This window comes from Perissodus microlepis, chromosome 3, assembly GCF_051167445.1.
Source record: "Perissodus microlepis isolate ML-2025 ecotype Zambia chromosome 3, ASM5116744v1, whole genome shotgun sequence".
Taxonomy (NCBI): Eukaryota; Metazoa; Chordata; class Actinopteri; order Cichliformes; family Cichlidae; genus Perissodus; species Perissodus microlepis.
The window spans coordinates 39,223,621-39,250,111 of NC_140463.1; the positions used below are offsets into that span (position 1 = coordinate 39,223,621).

Below are 26,491 nucleotides of genomic sequence, written 5' to 3' on the forward strand. Positions count from 1 at the left end.
TATCGTGGGTTTTGCAGCTTTTCTTATCGATAAAGACTCCACCTTATTTGCCACTGATATCGCATTAACGTAGTTATGTAATAGATCAACAATTGAATAACAGAAAAGCTCCTGTTTTTCTACTAGCTACAACAGAAATTTCTGTTTTTTATTATGATAGGTCCATATTAAAAACAACCCGTTTGTTAAACCTGTAAATTAACAAAAACATTGTTTTTATAAATACATGACTGTCTGGGCAGTTAAATTTTACGCATTTATCATGTAAAGAAACTGAGATGTACTGTTACTGGATTTCTTTTATAACATTATGACATCTCAGGGATCAAATGTTTAGGTAAATGTCTTTACACTGACTGAAAGGGCAGTTTAAGATCCACTTAAGATCAAAGTAGGCCCACAATATAAAGTGAGTCTGAAATTCCAGCTATATAGTTCAACCAGCTTCACTTCTATAAAATTCTAGATGCAGCCGAAATATATTGTCATGCAACACTAATATGTAAATCAATATATACAAATGGGAGGATCTAGGTGTTTGTATGGTTTCACCTCACTTGTCCCTTCGGTGCAAAACAAGTCTTTGAGTAATGACCCACCTATATCTTTTTAAAGAATTTTTTAAATCCCAGATTATAGTTTGTCTCTAAATTGTTTTCATTTCATTAAATTAAACAAATCCATCTGGGGGAAAAAGAAAAAATTTCATTCCTCTAGTAATTTCGATCCAGTTACCAGTCTTAAGCTTCACACTGCAAACAGCACATCTGGATGGGAGGGGACTAAATGCCCATATTTCTATATAGACTTCCCCACTTTATAGAAGGGGAGAAAAAAACTTAGTGGGAAATGAAGGCAAATTCGTTTCATTCAGGATTTCATGTGTATTACACAGCACCACTCAAGTCAAATGTTTGTGCCCATACGCTGAACTTTTTATTGTGAAGGAGTAACACTCTGACTTCCCTTTTCTTGGTTTTACCAGTCCTTTGCTTCACGTTTAATTTGGGGCCATGTTTGACGCCCCCTATCTTAAATTGCTGCAAGTCACACCTATTAAAAAAAAAGCCAAAACAAAAACGAAGAAAAACAAAACACTAGTAGCATCATATCAATTCATTTTATACCTTCCATGCACCACAATTAACAGGAAAAACCTAAACATCACTAAAACAAGGAATTCTTCGAGTGATTATTGGAGAAGTAACACTTCGAGAGAATTCTTTATTTCCATCATGTTAAAAACTGAGCCAGTGGTGCAGTGTAAATTACTGGGAGGCATAATACACTCTAGTCAAAAATCTCGATTTACAGACACAACAAACAAACAAAACACACAAACAAAAAAATATATACATGCTCATATTTTTTACTTAAAAAAACAAAACACAATTAGGAGGCTGAAGACTGGACACTCGGACTGTAGCTAACACTTCATGTCATCTATTGGGGAGAATGTGATCAGCTCGGGAAGCCTGTACTCCTGCTTCTTTAGAGGTGATGGGGTCTTCAGTGCATCTAGATCGAGTGAAAAAATCTTATCTGTGGCTTCCTTTGATGATGCTGGCTCCTCCGACCAGTCTCTGTCCAAACCAGAAACCGTGTAATCTGACAGAAGGCACTCGGGCGTCCTCGTGCCCTCCATCATGAAGCCGTCATTTCTTGCTTGATGCTGATGGCAGTTTAACGGTGGCTGCTTCACTTCGAGCTTCAGTAAGGGAATCAGTTGCTCCTCGTCGTCTTCGCTTTTCATCTCTTCGTCATCGAGGCTGAGCAGACTGTCGCACCCTGGAATTTCTGGCAGAGTTTCTTGGTCGAGGCTGAAGTGGACCACACTGCTGCCTGTGCCGCCTGGGCTGTCGTGGGCCTCTGTGATGAAGGTGTCCCATGCAAGAATGGACTTGTGGAAGGCCCCCTGCTGGCAGACCGGAGGGCTGCTGTGGCTCCTGACAGCCGATGGGACAGTCTGGGTGGTCGTGTCAGAACTTGGGGACTCTGAGCTTGGCGACCCATCGTGGTGCTCACTGACCGGGGTGAGTTGCTCTATTATGCTGTCATTAAACTCAGCAGGAGGCTGATTTTTCTTCACTTTGTCTTCCTCGACTGCCTTACGCCAGGAGCTTTTGACATCCATAACTTTGGGAAGAAATAGCCAGGAGGAGAAAATCCATTTTATTAGGTAAAGGAACACATTAAGGGAAGCTTTTGAATGTCAGGTCCTATATTTTATCACTTACTCAAGCTTTCAGGGGTACGTGGCAGCTGCTTACGAGCAGAGAAAGGATCTCTTTGAAGACTGCTGAGAAGAGCCTCCAGCTCCAAACCTTTAACCCTGCCCTCTGAAGGAGTGGCTGTAGTTACAGCATCTGCAAACTAACAACACGTGCACACAAATCTTGTTTTCAACAATCGTTATGCCCCTTTTTAGACGTATGAACCCTCATGAAATTCTCAGTTATACAGCATTTACTACAGATTTCAGTAGTTTAGTTGAGAATCTTTAAAATACCTGATCAGCAAGGTTGTCATATTCCATGTTTAACATCTGAGTCTTTGTCCTCAAGGGAGTCACCTTCCAATCAGTATGGGTCATCTTCCTCACACTCACCTGATGCACAAACATTGATTTTATTTATTCATTTATTTAAACATTAGTGGAACAAGTATACTATTGTTTCAAGAACATCCATCCATCCACTTCCGCTTATCCTTTTTCAGGGTCGCGGGGGGCGCTGGAGCCTATCCCAGCTGTCATAGGGCGAGAGGCAGGGTACACCCTGGACAGGTTGCCAGTCTGTCGCAGGGCCAACACACAGGGACAGACAACCATTCACACTCACATGCACACCTAGTGGCAATTTGAATTATCCAATTAACCTATCCCCACAAGCTGCATGTCTTTGGACAGTGGGAGGAAGCCGGAGTACCCGGAGGGAACCCACGCAAACACGGGGAGAACATGCAAACTCCACACAGAAAGACCCCAGCCTGATGGTGGAATTGAACTCAGGACCTCCTTGCTGTGCGGCAACAATGCTAACCACCGTGCCACCAAGAACAGAATTCAGTAAATATAAAACTAACTTTTAAAACAGAGAAAATGTGAAACATGACACTTGCCTGAGGTGATGATCGCGGTGCAGCTCTTTGAGGAGGAGGAGATGGGGGCGTGTCAAAAAGCCAGTCCAGAGAGGTATTCGCTCGTGTCATTTCAGTCTTGACAACAGGACTTTCGGGCCTCTCGACTGTCACTGGGAAAGTGCTGTTTAGATAAGAAAGTGCTTAATTATTCCAAACACATTTGCGCATCACATCTTTATATATAAAAGTAATCAATTTGTGGTATAGGTAGGTACTTCACAACATGCTCCAGGTTAACAAGGTTAAGCTCATTCACGTCATGCTGTTCTATCATCATATTTCTACAGAAATAAAGTGTCTGCTCCGTATCTGTCCGTGGCGATTTCTCTCAATTCGCCGCGGTCATCAGAGAGCAGGGATGCTCTAGGGAGGACTAGTGACAGGCAGAGCACTGCTCAGGACTGCCCAGGTATCTGCCTCCCAGCAGAAAGCAAAAGGAATAATGCTGTCATGAAGTTCAAATATCCCTGATAATATTACCTTTTAAGGTTGGAAAAATTAATCTTGACGTAATCCTGTGATCCTCTCTCCAAGTGCTTCTCCTCTGAGGGGGGAAAACAAATAAATGCTAATTAAAAACAAAATTTAAACTTTACACCTTCATAAAAACTTTATTATAATCCGATTCCGCTCACCAAGAAGTTTAGCAGGGTACTGGGAGAACACACTGCTTTTATAACTCGCTTCAGCCGCCGGCTCAAAAGACAGTGGAGCCATTGGTGAGAGGAAGCCAAGAGCCTGAGGAGGAAGTGGGCGGGCACATAAGCTCCAAGCAACATTAACAATAGAATGTCTTCGTGTCATTTTTCACAGTACAATAACTTAATTTAAAATAAGTGCCTGTGTGGTGTGATGCAAGTATATATAAAAATAAAAAAACAAAAAATCAAGCAACCACTCACAGGATCTTCATTCAGAAAAGAGACTAGGGGTGTTTCCTTCAGAGTGTCCATCCACTTCTTGTCCCACTCTGCCTCCAAATCCTGAATGGCACTCCTGACTTCAGGGATATTTTCCTTAGAAATCTTCTGCCTGGGAGTTGAGATTAAAGGACACATTTGTAGTTATTAAAGGAAAAAACGTTAACAGTTATTACCACAAATCTATTAACGCAGCATTTTCCAAACGACAAGCATCCAGAAATTTGGATTTACAGATAATGCGGGTGCAACAGGAGGAATAGTGGAAATATCAGGTTGAATATGGAGCTGCCAGGAAGGAGAAAAATGGAAGATTGGTGTCGTGAAGGAGGACATGCAGAGGGTTGGTGTGACAGAAGAAGATGCTAGGGATAGGGTGACATGGAGGTAGATGACGACCCCTAAAGGGAACAGCAGGAGGAAGAAGAACAAAGGGTAAATCAGCTCATGTAGAAGTGTGCACTATCAAGCGAGTACAGCTTAATGGGTACCTGATGAGGTGGAGGTCCTGCAGCGTACGGGCCATCTGGCGAGACATCTCCTGCAGGTGCTGAGGGTTGAGCTGGGGCACAGGGGCGTGAGAGACCCGACAACGTTCCTCCTTTAAGAGCTGCGCCGCGTGGGTCATCAGCTCCATCACACAGAGGAGGTTCAGCTGGTTGGCTTCATACACATTCCCAGAACTTAACTGGATTTAAAATAAAAACATAAATGTAAAAAAATTATATAAATAAAAGTATACATGAAACACAAATCTACCAATATTAGCCCTGAAAGATGTTCCACATCTTCTGTAGCTGCTGTCTCGAGCGTTTCGAGACAGTAGCTTTGTGTGCGCTCATGAAATGCCTAATCATGCTGACCTTTCATGAGAAAGTTCAAAACGCAGTCATAAGGGACAAATACAGTGTATAGTTTTAGTTAAGGGAAAAAGAAAAAGCACAGACAAGATTTCAAAGAAGTTTCCCTGTTGTATTTAAGCAATAACCAGAGTCCATCCATCTCTTCTCACTCACCTGATGTGGGAGCTGTTCAATTCTCTCCAGCAGACAGCGGGGAATTTTAAGAACTTGATCCGTCCCATCAAGGGTGTATTGATCTACGTCTCCTTTCAGGACACTCTCCACAGCACTTTGCTCCTCTTTGATGGCCGACAACATTCCATCAATGGCCGACCACAGGGAGTGCACCTTAGGATAACAGAGAACATCTGTGAGCACTTAGAAAAACAGACACCTCGGCACATGAGTCTCTACTCATCTGAAAATAACACGAATGCATTTAGAAAACAGACTGTCACATCACAGTTGCTCCTTAAATAAATAGTACAAAGACTCTCCAGCGTTTTGAAAAGTTAACATTACGTACTTTTTTGAGCTTCTCAGCTGTAGAAGTTCCTTTCTCCTGAGTGCAATCATTGCTGTAGCGCCTGAAAGGACACAGCTCCATTACTTCAATGTGTCTTAAATTAAATCTGGCATATTGAGAAAGAAATTATACATACTTAAGCAGCTCATCGTACTTGACACCTTCTGCTTTGATGTCCCTCATAGACTTCACCAAAAGTCTTCACAAGAGAGAAACAAAAAGAGACTTAAAACAAGTTTAAAGTAGCAGAAGCTAACTTCCATTTCTGCATTCAAACCTTCAGCATAACAAAGCTGTAGTCACAGCAGATACATTGCTATATCAGAGCTCAGGAAGCAGAGTTGAAACATCATTTGAAGTGCCGCTACTGTGCCTCCATTCACAGGTTACTGAGACACTCGGCGGAAGTGAGCCTGTCATTTACAAAATATGTTTCACCTGCACAACAAATCAAAACATCAGCTAGAAAAAGAGGCTGCTGACTACAAACAGCAACAAACTAGCCTCATTAACCTTTGTTTTACCAAACAGTTCACATGATAATTATTGTGTGTTTAATCCACACCTAAGTCTACTTGCACAGAAGGGAAGGGAAGCACAAACAAATACATAGCATCAGCCATAAATTTATAACCACATAAGAATAGAGGAAGCAAGTAAAATAGTAGAAATAACACAATGAACAAAGACTAAAAGTAAAATGCCGTGTCTTACAGGTTTGTCTGTGAAGGTTCTCAGTCTTACAGGTCATGGTAATCTAAGGAGCTTGGAAAGAAAAGCGTCTGGACTTCTTTAAGGTTCTTGAAGACTTCTCATCCCAGAAGCTTCTTCAGTTCTAAGAGCAACTGGTAGAGAGTCACAGATTTTTAAACCCTATGGGGAGTGTCCCTAAGAGGGTCGTTGATGCCAGTATTGATCATCTGCCTAATCATATGAGCCAAGGTGTGAAAACGGGTGTGGGTCACAATCAGCCAAAGTTTCGGGTTTCCCATTATGAGACCTTGCCCCACCCCATCATGCGATTTACTGAGATCAAATGACCCAGGATGTGAGTGGGCGTTAAGGCATCCGAGAAGAGATCTCAAAACTGGATTATAGATGGCAGACAATTGGTGTCGTAAGCCACCACCTCTGTTCAAAGATGGTCGTTTACATTGGGGATAGATTGCTTCTTTCACTCCTGTTTCAATCCTCTCACTTTGTTTATTTTTTGCTTTGTTACTCTCCAACATTTGTTCTTAGAGCTGAAGAAGCTTCTTGGGTGAAAGATGAAACTTCAAGAAAGAAACTTTAACAAGTCCAGTTGCTTTTTTTTCCAAGCTCGTTAGGTCTTATAGGTTTGGGAAATAGTGTGGGAAAAAATGTCAGCTGCATTTTAGAACTGCAGTGAGTAGAATAAGGAAATGACAAAACATCCTTAGATAGAGCAGTGAAACGGAGTACTAAGATTTATTTGACTTTACTAGTTTAGTACAATTTGCAATTTAATACTAATTTAAAGTGATAGGACGTTTATTTTCTGTACATTTATATCATTATACTTAGTAAACATTTATTAAATTTTTCTTAATACCTTGTATTTCTCTAACATCTTCTGTTCTGCTTCAACGAAGCCTGATAAAGGAAACCTCATACCACAATACCTGAATTTATTTGTTAGGCATTTACTTAGTAAGTGCTTTATTGTATTACACTGCAAGTTTTACTCATTTAACTTGTTACTATTTTAACTGTACTCTGTTCTGAGAAATTATTACCTGATCTAGTCATTTTGTTCTGTCATATTTTACTGCTCTACCATTATGTTAAAGGTTATATTTTAGGCCTTCCACGACATAACTTTTTGGACAAAAACAAATGTTTTATGTCCCATCTGAAAACCTACTCAGAGAAACTTCATTTAATTTCAACAAAACATTATTTCTGTAAGACTCACTGTAGTAACAAAGTAAACACTTCGATCTGCTTCAGTGAATACAAATAAAGTTGCGGATGAAAGTCGCACCTATCATCTGAAATCCCTTTCACTTCAATACCCACTGGGGCATAAAAATGGCAGCATGTATATTTTTTGGCATTTGAAAAACAAACACATAGACTTGAGTAAATTAAGCCACACATTATTTTTTTCCCTTTCTTAATTATATACAAGTCCTGATTATTTTCTTTTGGTAAAAAGCTAAAACTTCTTAGTTTGGTGACATTTCAAAAAAATTATTTTACAACTTTGTAAAGCTGCTTAAACCAAAAGTGCACTTACTGGGCCCGTCTCTGGTATTCATGGAGAAAACGATCCTGTTCCACTGCAGTTTTCAAAAATCTGGCACGGACCAGATTGAACCTCCTAATTGCCAAGTTCGACGTCGAAGCCGGCATTGCCGCCGCCTCAGGTACCCAGCTGCCATCTGACAACAATAATGTTCAAGATCATGTCATCATTTGGTTGGCATCTTTGCAAGCCAGGTCCATGGCAGATGAGATTAATAGGAGAACAGAAGTCATGTTTAATGCTGTCACTTTAAACTTTAGGGATTGTAGATTCGAGAGGCTACACAAGACCTACCTGTAGCAAAGGTCTTCATTTCCTGCAGCATGACATGCTTGGCCAAATGAAGCATCAAGCTGACAAACTTGGGGCCTCCAGGCGAGAGAAACAATGATGCCACCACTCTGGATCCAGTATTTGCAGTTTCTTCCTGCACATAGTCAAAAAAAAAACAAACAGATGGTTTCATTATAGATTACTATACGACCCACAAAATTAATCAAATTGTAATCTTGAACAAAACTTTGGCTTTTCAAGAAATTCCCATTAGGAATTTTGAAAATGCATGTTCTGTCAATAGAACACAAAGCAAATCAAGCGCTTCCGGAATTAGCATCCAATGATGTGCCTGCAAGTGCCAATTGCAACTGTTCTCGCACAGCACAGTGTGAAGTTTGTGGACTTGACAATGCTAATGTGAATCTTCAACATCAATAAAAGCGACCCTATCCCGCACATCTGCGTATCCATACAGCACACACAGAGTCTGTAAACACCAAGGCAACTCCATTTGGCCAAAAATAGGTGTCCAGCAAACATAGTGAGTAATGAAAGCTTCAAGAAAATGGTCAACATACTAATCAAACGATATATTATTCACACACACACAGTCATTTTTCTCAAGTGAAAATACCTGTGCTTACACTCTAAAATCAGGGGGGAATAAGAGAGGGATCTCATAGCTCTTTACTTTGAGTTTTATTCCCATCCATCATGCAGGAAGAATGAATGAAATAAAACACTGTACTTTGCTTCAAGGAGATGCACTTGAATAAACGCCTTATTTGTCTGCAACGATTAACATAAATGTAGCACAATGCCAATCTTAAAGAAGTGCCCTGTCTGTTTAATTCAGTCTTAAACTTTCGTACAATTTATTTTATTCTTTTGATTCTCACCATGATTTCTCGCAGCCAAGCGCAGGTAACTTTGCGGAACTCGGCGTCTGCTTTTGGGTTTAAAACAGGCCAGCAGTGCCTGAAAACCCAAGGATAAATGAGAAGAGATTAAAAACAAATACTGGCGAAGACAATGAAGTATATATCTGAGCATACAAGACTGGTTATAATTGGCTTTACCTATATGCCTCATGAAACCGTGTCCGGTTGAGTTTCTCCAGCAGGAAATGGGTCACTATGTAAAAAGCATCTTTGTTGGGTTTGTCAAACATGTTCCTGTGGGACATAAAACTAAACTTAGCAGGAAACTCTTACGCTCCAGGGAGAGTGAATAGCAACGTACATTCAAGGCGAAGTTAAAGTAGCGACATTTCGCACAGTAAGGAGTAGCTAGTATTATTCATAAAGACATAAAAAGCAAACTCACGGCCCCATAATGATGTGTTTAGCATTAATATTGGTTTTGCCAGCGATTGACGACACTGCAACGTCCGGTTGAAATCCCATCCCAAGAAGAGAGAACCACAAATACTGTCCATTCTTCTTCTGCAATAGTGCCGGATTGGCCATTATTCAGAGGAGTAAGAAGCACAGTGATTGTGTCCGGAGGCGAATTCAAAGCTCCAGACTGGCAAACAGAAAACCGCTAGTCCGCTAGCCTCCCTGCTAGCAACAAAGTTTACTCTTCGCTAACTTACGCCAACAAGGCCCATTCACAATAACAAACACTGCCAGGAAACAGCTACATTATAGGAGCTGCCGCTGACGTTAAATCCACGTTGACGTTTGTTAATACACATTTCACACATTTCATAGTCCACTGAGAACTGGAAAACAAGAAAAGGTAACGCAAGGACGCAAACCGCCAATTTTTCTAAAGATTACCCGGATGTTTTAAATTACTTCCGGTTAGCGAAGGTAGCGAGGCACGGGATTCCCATTGGAAATTTAAAAAACAAAAAAACTCACTATTGTAACGTGCTTCTTCTTATTGTATTTTTCACTATAAGTAACTATATTTTTTGCAGTTTTTGTCGAAGGTAAATTTGACATATAAAGGCGTAGCCCTGGCAGATACAAAGTTTTATTGGACTTTGGCCAGAGCAGCTGTACTATGCTCTAAAAATTTCCTAAGCTATTACTGGTTTAGATTTCACTGGGAAGACGGTGTTTCTAGAAAACCACGTGTGATACTACCAGCTAAGTCTTCCACCTAAAAAGCAGCTTATAGCTTAAGTATACTAGAAATCCCGTATTTTACCCATAGTTGCTTGGGTTATTAGGATTGTACACAGGTCAAAGTCCAGCAATCATAACATCCACAAGTGCTTCACCCAACTCTGCCCTTAGTTCTGTTTGTCTTGTTCAAACAGGATGAGGTCTTGCAGCAAACCCAGCACATTTCTCCAGCTTGATGTTATCCTGGAAAAAGCTGAAGGATTTGGTTGCAGGGCTGGCAGGTCTTTTGTGTGTGTTGCAAGGCACCCACTGGATGTGGTTGGGTCATCAGTGTTTGCTGATATAAAAAACTTTTGTTGTTTTTTAAATAAGATATTTAAGTGCTCCTGACTGCAAACGTGACAACACTACTGACATCTCATGGCTTTTTGTTGCGTAACTTTATTTAGTTCTGTTAGCTTCAAATAAATGCTTTTGCTCTTTTATTGGACACAATGACGTCGCGTCACATTATCTGTCACAGCTTTTGAGTTAGTTGAGACACCGCGGACAGGGAGGCCTGGATATGTCTGCTTAGACTGCTTGGACTCAGATAAGAAGCAGAAAATGGATCAATCGAGATGTAACTTTACACAGTAAACTGTTTTCTACAGTGTAAATCAATCATACACGGTTAACCACATACTTTAAAAAATAAATCAGTCAAAAGGCTTTGGAGAGGTGTTGCAGTAATAAAAACAGAGTCAGCGTATGGCAAATTTTCACTTGTCCTTCTTTTATTGTGGAACATACAATTATTTAGATCTCCACCACAACTGGTTAAGTAGAACAGAGTAATAGAAACAAGTGCTCTTTTTTGTCTAAATCATTCATATCATTGTAGTTCTTTTAAAAGCAGCTGGCAACACTCTCCCACCTTCGATGGATCAGACACTGATGAGTACTTGGAAATCTGAGAGCTGACTCCCAACGAGCGAGCCAGATCCTGGGCTGTTTGATCTGAGGCCACTGTGGTTCCCAAGGCTACCAGCAGCCTAAATACAGCCTCCTTGTCTTGTACTGTCTCCAGGGCTCTACTGGCCACAGATAGGCACTGGGCCTTGGCCTCAAGGTCAGGCTGGAGATGGAGACAGCCAGCGTAGTTAAGCACCAGAGTGGCCAGGGCAATATGGATGTTCTTATTGCAGACGGTGGCCAGGTCAGCAGCACGTGATAGCACCGTTTCGCGCTGGGCCATGAGGAGGGCTCGGCCATGCCTGCCACTGAAGCAATTACACAGAGTCCGCAGTGCCAGCATCTGGTTGGCAGGACGCCCCTCGGGCCTCATTAGGTTCAGGAGGTGGTTGCACAGTTGTACACCCTCTGCCTCTCCACAAAGGCTCTCATTAACCTGCGGGTGGCGCACTGCCAGCCTCATAATGTCCAGGACAGGAAACACAATATCTACAAAACATGAAGAAAGATTGGGGAGGGTCTTATTAGTGAAGAGAAATGAGCTAAAGAGCATTAAAACACACATGAATTGGGATGGGATACTTTTTTTATTACCTTCAGGCCAATGAGAAGCCTTCCAAAGCAGGTTGATCTGTTGGATGGTCGGAGCAGGCTCAGAGGAGTTGAGTCCACACACAGACAACAAAAGCCTCTCAAGGCTTTCCAGAACTTCTTCAGAGAGCTTGTGCTCCTGAGGGGCACCTCCATTTAGCTCCTTCAACTTAGCTGTTAAGGACAGGTGGAAAACACATTTTCTTACACTACGTTACGGACAAGAATAAAATAAACATTCTTAAAATATATGAAGGCTCCAAATATCACCCACTTTAAAGCACAAGTTATTCAGCGAGAGTTAACAAACCACACTGAAATGCTTACCAATGATCTGAGAGCTGTTGGCTTGCTCAAAGGTCACACCATCAGTCTTAGGAAAGTAGATGTTGGTTGTTTGTCTCAAGGCTGCTGAGGAGTATGCACCACCTCCTGCAAAGCAGGGAGACAGAAAGGAAAAATAATATTAAATGCAAAAAAAACTAAAACAATGACAAGTATACTATTAATAAGTTATACATGCAACCTAAACTCAGGCCAAAAAAAAGAGAGAGAGCATTAACTTCTTAGAAGACTTTCTAACATCAGCAGGAGGCAAACAAAAAAAGTTTGACACTATTGCCTCATCTCATGGATGAGGCAAGCATGCTGTGTGTTCCTGTGTATGTGTTTAAATTGCTTGTGAATGAATGAGTGTGTGTGAGCCTTTAAAGAAGAATGTGCCAGCTGCAAAGAAGAAAAGCGAGCATGTCAGCATTCTCAGAGGTCTGCTCTGTGCTTTGATGCAACGTTTCCTACTGCAGAAAATAAATGCTATGATGGTGTAAATGTTAATAATTAATGCCAATATTCATTCAATGGCCAACCTTTTTATATGAATCTAAATGTACAAAATAATGTTACTAAAGCCTTGAAAAAATTGGTACACTTTAGATTCGCCCCGTGCTAGCTGCTGTGACAGAAAGCAGGATGGCTGATGACAGCCTTCAGTAAGCTGCTTGATTTAAACATCACATCAGATTAAGTTAACAGCTAATCTGCTTAAACACACTTTTATTTTAACTTCTGTAGCTTTTCACTGTGTAAGATAAACAGTGGTGGATGGGAGCAGCTGCAAAGTTCCCTTTTCTTTACGCTAGAGCTTGTTGCAAAGCTGGTTTCATTCAGGATTTCCACCATCTTTTTCCCAGTAAAGATTTTTACTGTGGATATAACAACAAACACTGCAGTTTTGCACACTTAAAAAACGATAATTCAGTGCAGTCCTGGAGCCATTTGGTTAAAGGCAAAAAAAAAAAAAAAAAAAAAGAGAGAGAGAAAGGCCTCATAACTCCATCGAAAGGTACCACTGGGATTTGTATCTCACAAGTCCCAATTGTTCCTTTCGATACCAAGTTACCTGTAAAGGGATCCGCTACACCAACAGGAGCACCTGGGTTTGGGCCTGATCCTGGGATGTAGCGACCAGCGCCTGTGAAGAAAAAACACAGCTGTGAAACTGCACTTACAGGTCAAGTTCAGACTATGAACACCTCTGAGTAAACAAACTATACCTGTAAAAGGATCAGCTCCAAAGCCTGCAGTATCACTGGAAGAACCAGGGATATACCGAGCTCCTCCTGTCAAATAAAGAGGCGAAACACATTATACATTCAATCTAAGATCCCTTAATCGTTCCAGTGAAATTAATCTAGATGTACAGCAAAGAAATCCATATCCATCTTTTGGACCTCACCAGTGAAGGGGTCACCACCAGCGGGCTGGGCTGGTCCCACCACGTGCCCTTTGGTGTTCTCAATGATAAAATTGGCAACCTGGTCAAGGAACATGGGGCTAAGGTCATTCTTCTGCAGAAAGTTGTGTGCTGTCAGCCAGGGGTCGTCTGTCACATTGTAAGGCAGCTTCATGGATGGCCCTCCCTCATTCACATCAATGCTGAACACATAATCATACTCCTGCACGCAGATGGGGGGGGGGCACATTAATGACAGCTCATATGCGACGTCCCGCTTACTAACTCTGAGCTTGTAGCCTCACCTTTCCTTCATACATGACACTCTTGGAGTTCTGTTGGTTTGAGCCTCCGACCACATCTCCGATTTTCATCCAGCGGCCATCACTGACGCTCCACTGATATGCCTCCACCTTCTGTCCATCTTTGATCAACCGTGTCTGTCCATCGCGATTCCCTGTTGTAAACAAATCCACCCTGATGCACAGAGAACAGCTTCACCGTTTTATATGACAAAATAAATAGCAGCCTGCTGCATTACCAGGCTCGTTCAGGTGTTCTCTTCCAGGTAGATCCTCCAGTTTGATGTCACCAAGATCCCCGGTCTTGGGGTCGATGGTGGCTTTGGAAAGTTCATCCTCAAAGGCCTGCAGGTCTTCTGCACTAGCCATGCGGTCCTCAGCTTCCGTAAACACACGGATAATGCCATCGCTGTGGGCAGAGGAGCAGCTTCTGGTTTAGCCACAGAACTACTTACTGCTTCATTCAACATTTGTTTGAATGCAGGAGAGATGCAACGAATGAGGACAGCGAACACTGTCGTTAATGGGCTTTTAAATATTTACGGTGTAACATGATCAAGGAAATCACTATGACCTGACTGCATATTAACATGCCAAAAGCAGCTCTATTACCTGGCTCCGACTACTATGTCACCATTAGGTAAAATACAGCAGCACCACACAGACTGAGCAGGCAGGCGGATGGTCTGAGAGCACTCTCCTTGCCTCCATATCCTCAGACTCCGGTCCTCCCCTGTGCTTATAAAATCTAAGAGAAAAAAAAATAAATAAGGGTGAGGGCAGGGTGTAGGAAGTAGCTACCATCTCAGAGTATGAAAATGGAAGCCGGCTATATAAACCACAGAGCATCACTGACTGCTGGTTTCAAGTCTCTCAGTTCTATCCCTTGTTTTTAAATATTGATACAATCAACAAACCTTGGCTATTGGGGAACACAGCTAAGCTGTAGATGTAGTTGGTGTGGCTGTAGTAGACCTGTACGCATTCGCCTGTCACCAGCCACCTTCTGATACTTGTGTCATTGCTACACGAGAAGAACTCAGTGTTGCTGATCACTGCCAGGCCTCTCACACAGTCCTCATGACCTATAATGGAAGGGAATATTTTTTTAACCATAACGTAACCCTAAAAAATATGCAGTTACCATTTTAAATTTTTACTTTGACAAAGTTATGGCTTTGTCCCATATCCTACAATACTGTTGGTTTATATTATTAACCACGTAATCAAAGACAGACAACCAATCATGCTACTCATCAGCCAGTCTACTTTTTGTATACACACGCAACCCCCCCCCCAAAAAAAAACAAACAAAAAAAAAACAAAAAAAACCCATGTCCAATATACACCTGCATATCCTCACCTGTAAACGTCTTCTCACATCGTCCTGCTTTCCAAAGCTTTATGGTCTTATCTGCTGATCCCGACAGCATAAGGCCTTGTTCAGGTAAAATAGCCACTGCCCACACCGCTGCAGTGTGGCCCTGAAACAAAATTAACAAGCACAAAACATGTTCTGTCAATTTTTTCAAAACAATGGAGACACTAATCACCATCCAAGCAAGCTGAAAAGTGTAGAGGACCACATACCTGCAAGGTCATCATGCACTTCTCATTGAGCCAGACCTTGGCTGTAGTGTCCCAGGAACCACTCAAAAGTGTCCCAAACTTCCCGGACGACAGAGTGCAAACTGTGGAGGTTTAAAGTTAGAAAGCCAGGAACCAGAAACACTGTGACGAGTAACACAGCAACCAGTTAATCCTCACTACTACAAAAATCTAAACAGCGAGGACAGCACAACTCACCTGTATTTTTGTGACCCTTGAGAGTGAAGAGGGGCTGCGGTCGGTCCAGTGAGAAAACACAAATATTATTATCGTTCCCGCCTGTAGCAACAAGTCCCCGAGGGTATGTTTCACTGGGTGCGATGATGCATACACAGGATACAAAATTTGAGTGTCCAGACATAGAGTGCATCTCTGTGAAGCCTTTGTCTGAGCTGTCAGAGGGAGAACAGGACGAAAGTTAACAATTATTACTGAGGGAAGAAGTTAGGTCCCTTTGGCTCTTATCTGTAAGAAGGATAGGCAAATTAACTGACAAAAATAAACACTCCGAATCTGTTTCACTTTCGTGTTTCGTAAAAGAACAGTTGCAGCTGAATGAATGACAAAGCTAATTTGAGCAAACGTTAGCACTGTGCTTTTTGGCTAACTTAGCTACTAACCATTTTTATACATATGAAATCAGAAATAGTAAAATATTCAGTAAGGCGTAATTTGGCTTGACACTTTTCTTGTCCGGACAAGTCAATCTCTTTGCGCAGAGTGACTTGTACCCTGAAATTAATCGTAGCCAGGCAGCAGTTTCTGAGCAGCAAGCTAGCGCTAGCTACCTTGAGTTTGGTACCCAGACTCTTCCGGTCCGGTCTCTGGACACAGACACGAACGCTCCCTCTGGAAAAACAGTAGCGGCGAGTCCCCTGACGTCCATCTCGTGGCCCGGGATTGAACACCTGAGTTTGTACGAATTGAATGATGCCATTTTTGCTCCAACAGCACAATGAAACTACTGTGGCACTGTTAAGCTATGCGGCGTCGCTGTCAACAAACACCAGCCGCTATTGCTAGCGGAAGTTGAATTACGTCATTATTAGGAGTGACGCACCTTTCAAACTAATGTTTAATTATTTGTGTTGAATATTAATTGTCTTACGTTTCTAACATTAACATTAGAGTAGTGTTTTTCCAACTGTATTTTAGGTTTGTATTTTCAAATATATTTTATCAAAATGTATTGACCACAGTTGACCAGAGGGCGGCAGCAGAGCGAGGCCGCCACCATCCTGCTACATCAGCAATATCAAGCTGCCGACTACGCGGACCGAGCAGGAAACTAGGAATGTTGACGTAAAAATAACAGCTCAAACGTAAAAAGTGCCGCTGTTTAAAAAAAAAAATCATATTCGCGTTATCTATCGCGTCAAACGAGAGTTTAATGCTAATACCAAGCTTTTATGTAGACTTAGAACAGCTTAATAAACACGTAAGTCTCGCTAGCAAATGACTTGTGATTTTCTTTAATCAAATCATTGCTTTAATGAGTAATTTAACATTTTTGGTATCTTGGTTTGTTTTTAGTTTTCCATTATTTCGCTTTATGTAATATGAAATAGAATAACTTTATTAACAATTTCAATGCTTCCCAGGACAAAAATGCAAATAATGCTTGTTCCGGTTTTATTTTTTTAGATTGGAAATGTGACCGGAAATGTGATTATTATTATTTTTTTTCATTGCAGGTAGCAAAACAGGTCCCACAGAGGCGACGAGGAAGTAGTCTCACTGATTCGTTCGCTGACAAAAAAGTAAGTGTCTTTTCATTTTAGCTCACAAGATGTATATTTGACAATAAACGCGTTGGTTCATTTCTACGCGACTGAAGGAAAGAGCAGCGTTGGCCCGTAGATGTTAGCTAACACAGTCAGGGGTTTAGAGCCCAGCCCATCACGATTGTGAATGTTGTCAGCAATATGAATGATGGAGCAGGCGAGGCTTTACAAATAACGAGGCTCTGGTAGTGGTTACGTGGTTATGAGGGCTGTTCGTACTGTATTCTAGCAGTGTTACTGTACTAGATAATGCTGATAATAAGATTCAAGGTTTGGGGGGTAGATTGCTCAGGGTATCAAGTGCCTGGTTGATAAGCATCTCCTTTGTATTACACAGAGGTTAGGCCTTTGTTTAAGACACATTCCACGACCATTTCCACACAGTATCTGATATGTCCTTGTACGTACAAATCTTATAAAGGTATCCTTAATCCTTCTGTAGTTAAGTTATAGATCTATTATAATGTGCAGGGCAAAATGCAGGTCTCACTGATGGGTATTTTGCCTGAAACACATCATTTCAAGTATCTGCAAACTAAAGAACTGCAAAACATGTTTGTCAGTGTCTTAAGTTTGTGTGTGTGTTCGCTTTGGTACACTGTAGGTTTCCCAGAATTCCCAGCAGCCATGAAGCTTCGATTGCACTTCGTGGTGGACCCTATGGGCTGGCTGTGCATCAGTGTGGTATTTGGGATCTGGCTCTACAACACCTTTTTTGTTCCCAAACTGGTTCTGTTTCCACACTACAATGAGGGACACATTCCTTGGGCCATTGTTGTTTGTGAGTTTCCTTACCATTTGTGTTGACACGTGAAAAAACTGAAAATGAGTTTCTTTGGAAATTGGAAATGAATGTGCCCGATCACACCTCATCAGTGGAATTAAAACACACTGTATTTCTTTAGGTTACTACATAGCATCAGGACTCTGCCTAGCAGCACTGTTCAGAGCTTCCACAGCAGATCCAGGCCGTCTTCCTGTGGACCCACACATACCTCATGCTGGTAAATGCTTTTCTCACTGCTTACCACTTGTTTGTATATGTCCAGTTTGTCTGTTACTCCGGTACCGACTAGCAGTATCAACTCTCTTCGGATCGAAGATTGTTACATAGTGTTTGTTGTCTTTGTGTTTCAGAGAGAGAGCACTGGGAGTTGTGCAATAAGTGCAACTTAATGAGACCTAAAAGGTCGCACCACTGCAGTCGCTGTGGCCACTGTGTGCGCAGGATGGACCACCACTGTCCCTGGTAATCATACACGAACACCTACCCTCATGCTCCCATCCATTCTTGTTTATTCAATTACTGAGATTTGAAAGCTTATTTAATGACTGAACATATCATAGCATGCCATGTGTGTCCACTGCTGTGATAAAGAAATATGTGATTACTTGCTAAATGCACTTTATTTCCTTTGCAGGATTAATAACTGTGTGGGAGAGGACAACCACTGGCTCTTTCTGCAGCTGTGTTTCTATGCTCAGGTCCTCAGCTTATTCACGCTGGTGCTGGACTTCTGTCAGTACTATTACTTCCAGCCCCTGACAGGACTAGACCAGGTAGGTCCATGGGATTGTTTTTAAAAGTTGGCCTCTACTCATTTCCAGCTTCATAATTTTATTCTCTGCTGAGTAACTTTAAACATATCCTTATTTACCTTTTACCGGGCCTCAGTGAAGCCTCTCAGTTCATCCACAATTTGAATAAAGACTTTTCTTATAATTGGCTGCCCCATCATATCCAGCATGTGGGTGGGGCTGCTCCATTCACAGCCATAGCTGTGCACCTGAGATGACCATATTAGGGATATCTGCCCACACCTACATCACAGAGAGCCAAGAGTATAAAAAATGACTTTTCTTCTACAGCGATTGATGTTCATACTCTGACCTCATTATTTGAAACTTTGGCCATGTTTATTATGAGATTCAGCTACACTACAGGGAGTGCAGAATTATTAGGCATATGAGTATTTTGTCCACTTCATCCTCTTCATGCATGTTGTCTTACTCCAAGCTGTATAGGCTCGAAAGCCTACTAGCAATTAAGCATATTAGGTGATGTGCATCGCTGTAATGAGAAGGGGTGTGGTCTGATGACATCAGCACCCTATATCAGGTGTGCATAATTATTAGGCAACGTCCTTTCCTTTGGCAAAATGGGTCAAAAGAAGGACTTGACAGGCTCAGAAAAGTCAAAAATAGTGAGATATCTTGCAGAGGGATGCAGCAGTCTCAAAATTGCAAAGCTTCTGAAGCGTGATCATCGAACAATCAAGCGTTTCATTCAAAATAGTCAACAGGGTTGCAAGAAGCGTGTGGAAAAACCAAGGCGCAAAATAACTGCCCATGAACTGAGAAAAGTCAAGCGTGCAGCTGCCAAGATGCCACTTGCCACCAGTTTGGCCATATTTCAGAGCTGCAACATCACTGGAGTGCCCAAAAGCACAAGGTGTGCAATACTCAGAGACATGGCCAAGGTAAGAAAGGCTGAAAGACGACCACCACTGAACAAGACACACAAGCTGAAACGTCAAGACTGGGCCAAGAAATATCTCAAGACTGATTTTTCTAAGGTTTTATGGACTGATGAAATGAGAGTGAGTCTTGATGGGCCAGATGGATGGGCCCGTGGCTGGATTGGTAAAGGGCAGAGAGCTCCAGTCCGACTCAGACGCCAGCAAGGTGGAGGTGGAGTACTGGTTTGGGCTGGTATCATCAAAGATGAGCTTGTGGGGCCTTTTCGGGTTGAGGATGGAGTCAAGCTCAACTCCCAGTCCTACTGCCAGTTTCTGGAAGACACCTTCTTCAAGCAGTGGTACAGGAAGAAGTCTGCATCCTTCAAGAAAAACACGATTTTCATGCAGGACAATGCTCCATCACACGCGTCCAAGTACTCCACAGCGTGGCTGGCAAGAAAGGGTATAAAAGAAGAAAAACTAATGACATGGCCTCCTTGTTCACCTGATCTGAACCCCATTGAGAAACTGTGGTCCATCATCAAATGTGAGATTTACAAGGAGGGAAAACAGTACACCTCTCTGAACAGTGTCTGGGAGGCTGTGGTTGCTGCTGCACGCAATGTTGATGGTGAACAGATCAAAACACTGACAGAATCCATGGATGGCAGGCTTTTGAGTGTCCTTGCAAAGAAAGGTGGCTATATTGGTCGCTGATTTGTTTTTGTTTTGTTTTTGAATGTCAGAAATGTATATTTGTGAATGTGGAGATGTTATATTGGTGTCACTGGTAAAAATAAATAATTGAAATGGGTATATATTTGTTTTTTGTTAAGTTGCCTAATAATTATGCACAGTAATAGTCACCTGCACACACAGATATCCCCCTAAAATAGCTAAAACTAAAAACAAACTAAAAACTACTTCCAAAAACATTCAGCTTTGATATTAATGAGTTTTTTGGGTTCATTGAGAACATGGTTGTTGTTCAATAATAAAATTATTCCTCAAAAATACAACTTGCCTAATAATTCTGCACTCCCTGTAATGGAAAACTATAAACATTCATATTTGACAGTGGGAAAATCAGAAAATGGAACTTTAAGATGATAAGATAAGAGGTTTTCACAACAAAGGGCACTGTTCTCTTTCACTCAGGAAAAGTTCACTACACGTCACGAACTGGCTCTGCTGCGAATCTCTGCGCTAATGGGCGTGGTCATGTTTGGAGGCATGTCTTCTTTGTTTTACACACAGATGACTGGCATCCTCTCAGTGAGTACTGAGTAAAGACTTATTTTCTCATTTCAGCTGACAGTTTAAGCTCTCCACTCATTTCCTGCTGCCATCGTCTTGATGCGATTATGTCTTTACCGAATTAAATGTGGCTAATATTTCCAAGCTAAGTGTTGAATATCAGTTTGTAGGATCAGTAAATGCATCATTCACAGCGTTATTCAGCTTGTATGTCCTCTTGAAAGCAAGTTGAAGACAAACAGAAGAAAAATGATGTAGCAGCTTCAGACAAAACAACATGACATGGTGTACAGAAATAAAACAATCAATGCCAGTAATGCAGCGATCGATAGGAAAGAATCAGGGGAGAAAGTGTGCACATGAGTGCATTCATATTACTATAAACCACAACAGCAACATGTTCATCTGCCATACCTCTGCTGACATGAATAAGCATTTCATTTATTAAATAGTTTGGCAGGTCTGTGAAAAGATGTTATCTGAAATGTTTTAAAATGAGTCACTCATGTTGCATTTTTCTCTCTTACAGGATATGACCACCATCGAGAAAATGGCTCACTTTTCAAATGAAACGTAAGTTCCGTTTCTTCTTATAGCAGGAATAGCTGCGTCAGAGGAATAGGCCGATCTTTTGGGAGATAAATGTATCGTATGTGTAGAGACCGGCCATTTACATAGCACACCACAGGCGAAGCAGAAGGGAACTTGTGGTTTCAAAACGGGAGTGACAGATCAGTGGGGGATTTTTCATTTTTTTTTTTTTGCAGTGTTACACTCCGTCTTTTATATGCAATCTATGATCCTTATTCACTTTTTGGCAGACAGTTTGGTACAAAAAGGATTTTTACTTGAACAATTACCTGTTTTTTCTTATCAGATATGGCGCAAAGAGATCCTGGCAGTGGGCGCTAGCTGAAGTTTGTGGCACTCGCTGGAAACTCCTTTGGCTCATCCCACTCCGAAGCAGACAGCCACTTAACGCCAGCCACCAGTTCCGCTCACACGTGTAGGCCGGTAGCGCTCCCACCTGCACAGATGGTAGGAGCTGCCCTGATGAAACATTGTATACACACCTAAGAATCCATCTGCTCGCCTTCACCATCCTCTTTTGTGCTATGAGAGCTGGGCAGCAGTCTTGGTTTTTCAGTGGATATGCCAAGTTTTTTTTTTTTGTTTTTTTTTTGTCGTTTGCCTTTCTCTACAAGGCCCAGACTGGCAGAAAACAGGGTCAAGAAACACCTTTGGGAGTAATGGGAAATGTTGTGTTTTTAACTCACTGTGACTGCTACTTTAAGCATTTGGAAACCACTTTTTCTGGCTAATTGCAAAAGAAGGATGGAGGTTTTCATCTGAAAGCAGCTGGCAAAGGAACCCCCCCTCTCAGGTTACTTTAATAAAGAGCCTTGACTACTGACCTTTAATCATCTACAGACAGAACAACGGTTATTTTAGTGTCTATTAGACTGGCGTTTTTTTGTAAGAAGTTTGTGCCTTGTTTCTTTTAGCAGTCCTCTTAATTTGTGTGTGTGTGTTTGTTTGATGTTTTCCAGCTACTTCTAGTTTGGAAGCTTTTTTTAATTTTTTTGTAATGTGTTTGCTTATTTATAATTTTTTGTAAAGGGACCTGTCTATTATCAGCGATGTTCTTTTGCTGTTTATAATTTGAGGATTTGTAAATCATTTGGGGTTTGTTGTTGTTTTTTTTAAATTTGGGATTGTTCTATGAAGAAGTACTCTGTGAATCATTAATTTACGAAGAATGGAGCAGAACAAAGTTGATAATTTGAATGACAATTTGTAGTCCTTTTATAACAAATAGGCAGCCTGATATGAACGTGTGTTATGGAGAGCAGTTAATTCCCACTTTGCTATGGCAAAAATCCACATTAGAAACGAGCTTATACAATCAATGTTAGAGTTGTATGTTGTGGTCAGATTGCTGCATAATCAAGAATATAACATTCCTTGGCCAATTAATGTAATGACTTGATTACAACGTGGTATTACTTTGTTTTAGAAGGCATTTAGGGGTCATGTTCTGCCTTCAAAGATAACTTAAATCAAGCTGCCTTTCTTAAATGCCTAGTTTAACCTCATGCCCCACTTATGTTTCCAAATGTGAAACTATAGCTAGCAGCTAGTCAGCTTAGCTTAGCATGATGTAAACTGTGTAAACATAAACAACTAACATTTTTTTAAATACTTTAAAAAAATATTTTAAGTCAGTAAGATAAATCCTAGCAGTTGGTGAGGTTTTCTTACCTTTGGATAACACCAAGCTAACAAGCTAATTTTAGTTTATGGTCTTAAAGCTAGGTAGCTTTAAGATCACAGCTACTGGCTAGTTTTGCTTAACGCTAAGCTAAACCAGGTAGCTACTGGCTAGTTTAGCGCAATGCTAAGCTAAACTAGGTAGCTACTGGCTAGTTTAACTGAGTTACATGGCTTGCTTATACCCTCATAGTACCTGAAGGATGTAGAAGTGATATCAGTTTTGTTTACACCATGATTTTCCCCAAAATGTTAGCCTTTTCCTTTAAGTCAGTCTGTTTAGCTAAAATGTATGTACAGTACAATCCGTTAGCAAAAACAACTTGACCAATTTTTTTTTAAATTTAGACTGTTGACAATATAATTTCTAATTGATATTCACCATATTTTTGCTGCTGCTGCTGTAGGTAGGTCTTAAATGCATCTGAACACGCAAACTTTGTTAATGCTGTCAGCAAAACTGGCAGATTAGCCTACTTGTGGTGACTTACAGCTAGTTAACCCTTGACAAGACATTGGCAACTTATTTATGGTGGTTTTACTGTAAGTGCGTGGAACTGTTTAGAGATTTTATTGACTTCATTAATGAGATACTTAAGGTAATGATAGTACTAGCATTGCGTGGTTGTCTTCAATACTTGGCAATCTCTTAGCTAAACCTGTATGTAAACAAAGCTTGTCATGTGTTGGGAAATAGTACAATATCCAAGTAGTTGTAAGTGCCTGTCTACTTTATTTCATTGTTATTTACTGTCACAGTCCATAATCATCGTTGTATGGCTGTCTACAAGCCAAAGACCTGGGGAAATGTTGCAATAGTCATCAAGCATACAGTAAGTGCATGTTTCACCAAATTTCTGAAGGTAGCGGTTCAATATTATGCACTGAATTTCACATTCGCACACAGTCTCGTTTTATTGCAATCGTGGTACTTATGAAAGGAAGTCTTTTTTTCATATTTATGATGTGTTCAGGTTGTTTGCATTTGCATGAATGTGTATTATTGATGACTCTGTGATTTTTTTATAATGCATATTCAGGTTCCTGGGTGTCTGTGTGTGTTTTTATTATTATTTTGGGGTCGGTTTAATGAGGAGATAAATTTGCATGATTGGCACTTTTTTTGTTTTTCGTTATCATTTTTGAAGCAATAAGCATTGTGTATCAGTAAAGCCATCTTTTAGTGAAATTCCGACATGTAGTGTGAAATTTATGAACTAGTGGATGGGTTTCAGTCATCACTCCTGAACCAGTAATTACACGACTTGAACATCTGTCCTTATTTCAGTAAACCTCTGCAGCACACACTGGTGTGTGTTTATTGTCAGCTAATAGTTAGTTAAGTAATCGATTAACAATATGTTGGCCTCTACAGCTCATGTTGATTATACTGGAATAGCTGAAAGGCTCTCATGAATTATTTTGAATCGTAACCTGCAGCAAGCTGAAGGTTTAAATATTTCTAATATGTTTACTTTTTTCCCCTCTCAGCTGCCATCTGGCACCCCCAGATCTCTAAATCCATGCATCTTGTTCATTTTCAGTTTTTTGAAATGAGTTTTCAGGCCTTATTTTGTTTAATTCTGACCTCAAACAGTGGAACTGTTATGTTTTGTAAGTTAATTTGTTACACCATAAATATGTTTCTTTATGTTTAGGAAGCCTATGACAAGTTGCCAATTTATTATGTTACAAAACTACTATTGTGATTATAAAAGGTATATAGGTATTCATATTCAAATAAATTTGATTCTGAATAAATTTGTGTAATTCGTTTTTTTGTGCTTTTTCACCTACATTTTTGCTTCATCTGAAGCCTCTTTTTTTTTTTTAGAATTAAAGTTAGTTGAGAAGTTAGTGTAGCACATGACGGCTAAATGGCATTTATCAAAGGAAAACGTTGCTTGTAAGAGATGGAAAGGAGGTTTTTATTTTTTTGTTTACCAGAGATCAAAGAGGCCAGATTACTTCAAGCTGATAGGAAGGCAGGAGTAACTGAAATAACCGCTTGTTCCAACCATGGTGTGCAGAAGACCATCTCTGAACCTTTTAGCAGATGGGCTAGCGCAGCAGAAGACCACCACGGGTGTCACTCCAATCAGCTAAGAACAGGAACTGAGCCCACAATTCACAACACAATTGGACAACAGAAGATTGGAAAATGTTGCTCGGTCTGACGAGTCTCAATTTATAATGCAAATTTGACATAAACAGCCTGACAGCATGGATCCATCAACCATTCAGGCTCTTGTTGTTGGTATAATGGTGTAGCGGCTATTTACTTGCCTTACTTTGGGCCCATTTATACCAAATGGGAATTGAAGATTGAGCACCACAGTCAACCTGGATATTGGTTAGTACTACCAGTACCATAGTCAGATGGCATCCCCTGCCACCATATCTCAATCCAATGGAGCACCTGTGAGATGTGGTCGGATAGGAGATTCACATCATGGATGTGATTCAGCATTCATTACAATAACTTCCCAGTGCAAGTGAAAGAGCAATAACTACACATAGAAAGTGTTAGAATAAACAGTCAGATTGATTACACTACACCATACTGTAAAAATGCTCCATTACAAATAAAATACATTTTCTCAGGATTCTATTTGTAACTTTTACTATGAAAATGTCCTTTGAGTATTATTATATATAACTGCTAAGCGGCTAATATCAACAGCATTAATGGGTTAGCAGCACTTTGACGTTGTCACTGATTGAGATGGAGCTGATGCGAATAACGTTAAACTCTGATCGTTTTTGTTAAGCTGATTTTTGAACCCCGAAGCCAGCTTTCAGGTTTATATTTGTAGAATCATGAGGTGATTAGTGGATATTCCTTCTGTTTTTTTCCCTTTTTTTCTCTTTGACCCAAAAACAAAACAAAAAGTGTTAAGAATATGAGTTAAGAATAACTCAGACATCTGAAATATGATGAGATGGTGAATCCAGTGAATATGCAACCATTATTATATTGTATGTATTGAGTTTATTGTAAGTTTTGGATAAAATAAAAAAATCTGCTTTAGATCTCAGTCTATTGTATAATATTAAAACTTGTAGACCAGCAACAAAACATCACAAAACTAATCCCACTAAGTTGCTGAGCATGTAGTTTTACTTGAATTTAATGGATCTCGGTGTCTGAATGAACAGTAGAGCAGCACGGTCCCTGCCATGCGCACACTGACATCCACTTTAAACAGGAGCATAAATGTTTTTATTGACATTTTTTCACAGTTTTTCAGTGAGTGTCCTACAACTGCGACACTAAAGTCAGGCTGCCTGGCTGCTTTAATTGCTGTTTGCGTCTCTGTGTACAATTACCATACGAGCGATTGTTTCCAGCCAAACGGTCATTGTTCTGAAAAGTTCTTAAGTCTCAGTGAAGCGTGCCTAATGTGTGCACGATCCGTGAACATAATCTGTGTGTACCGTCCAAAATGGTTACATGCTTTTAGCATACTCTGAACCACAC

General features: G+C 40.7%; 3 protein-coding genes and 1 non-coding gene across 4 annotated transcripts; 1 reads left to right on the forward strand and 3 right to left on the reverse strand.

Moving 5' to 3' along the window:
• Positions 1–1,106: 1,106 nt before the first annotated feature.
• Positions 1,107–9,753, reverse strand: haus6 (HAUS augmin-like complex, subunit 6). Its single transcript, XM_084924387.1, has 16 exons — positions 9,301–9,753; positions 9,054–9,149; positions 8,874–8,952; positions 7,993–8,125; positions 7,690–7,834; positions 5,566–5,628; positions 5,430–5,490; positions 5,078–5,251; positions 4,553–4,749; positions 4,044–4,173; positions 3,777–3,879; positions 3,622–3,685; positions 3,121–3,262; positions 2,510–2,608; positions 2,238–2,373; positions 1,107–2,136 (listed from the first exon to the last, which is right to left on the reverse strand). Exons 1-16 carry the CDS (start codon positions 9,441–9,443, stop codon positions 1,427–1,429), a joined length of 2,475 nt encoding a protein of 824 aa, XP_084780513.1. The 5' UTR covers positions 9,444–9,753; the 3' UTR covers positions 1,107–1,426.
• Positions 3,434–3,564, reverse strand: LOC146391431 (small Cajal body-specific RNA 8). Its single transcript, XR_014799966.1, has one exon.
• Positions 9,754–10,807: 1,054 nt separating the features above from the next.
• Positions 10,808–16,268, reverse strand: plaa (phospholipase A2-activating protein). Its single transcript, XM_084924388.1, has 14 exons — positions 16,028–16,268; positions 15,438–15,631; positions 15,222–15,322; positions 14,995–15,115; positions 14,549–14,716; positions 14,244–14,379; positions 13,871–14,040; positions 13,635–13,786; positions 13,333–13,552; positions 13,151–13,216; positions 12,997–13,068; positions 11,925–12,029; positions 11,601–11,771; positions 10,808–11,495 (listed from the first exon to the last, which is right to left on the reverse strand). Exons 1-14 carry the CDS (start codon positions 16,174–16,176, stop codon positions 10,927–10,929), a joined length of 2,394 nt encoding a protein of 797 aa, XP_084780514.1. The 5' UTR covers positions 16,177–16,268; the 3' UTR covers positions 10,808–10,926.
• Positions 16,269–16,902: 634 nt separating this feature from the next.
• On the forward strand, positions 16,903–24,771 carry zdhhc21 (zDHHC palmitoyltransferase 21). The gene is made up of 8 exons (XM_084924389.1): positions 16,903–16,999; positions 17,628–17,804; positions 17,929–18,027; positions 18,161–18,272; positions 18,445–18,583; positions 20,641–20,757; positions 21,269–21,312; positions 21,617–24,771. The coding sequence occupies exons 2-8, from the start codon at positions 17,651–17,653 to the stop codon at positions 21,747–21,749; spliced, it is 798 nt and encodes a 265-aa protein (XP_084780515.1). The 5' UTR covers positions 16,903–16,999; positions 17,628–17,650; the 3' UTR covers positions 21,750–24,771.
• The last annotated feature ends 1,720 nt before the right edge of the window (positions 24,772–26,491 follow it).

Coding starts and splice junctions, on each gene's coding strand:
- haus6 (XM_084924387.1), bottom strand. CDS start 9,443: ATGGCCAATCCGGCACTATTGCAGAAGAAGAATGGACAGTATTTGTGG. Junction 8,953..9,053: donor CGGTTTCATGAGGCATATAG/GTAAAGCCAATT, acceptor TTGGGTTTTCAG/GCACTGCTGGCCTGTTTTAA. Junction 5,491..5,565: donor AAGTACGATGAGCTGCTTAA/GTATGTATAATT, acceptor GTGTCCTTTCAG/GCGCTACAGCAATGATTGCA.
- plaa (XM_084924388.1), bottom strand. CDS start 16,176: ATGGCATCATTCAATTCGTACAAACTCAGGTGTTCAATCCCGGGCCAC. Junction 15,323..15,437: donor CAAGGGTCACAAAAATACAG/GTGAGTTGTGCT, acceptor AAACCTCCACAG/TTTGCACTCTGTCGTCCGGG. Junction 15,116..15,221: donor AGTGCATGATGACCTTGCAG/GTATGTGGTCCT, acceptor ATTTTGTTTCAG/GGCCACACTGCAGCGGTGTG.
- zdhhc21 (XM_084924389.1), top strand. CDS start 17,651: ATGAAGCTTCGATTGCACTTCGTGGTGGACCCTATGGGCTGGCTGTGC. Junction 20,758..21,268: donor AGATGACTGGCATCCTCTCA/GTGAGTACTGAG, acceptor TCTCTCTTACAG/GATATGACCACCATCGAGAA. Junction 21,313..21,616: donor GCTCACTTTTCAAATGAAAC/GTAAGTTCCGTT, acceptor TTTTCTTATCAG/ATATGGCGCAAAGAGATCCT.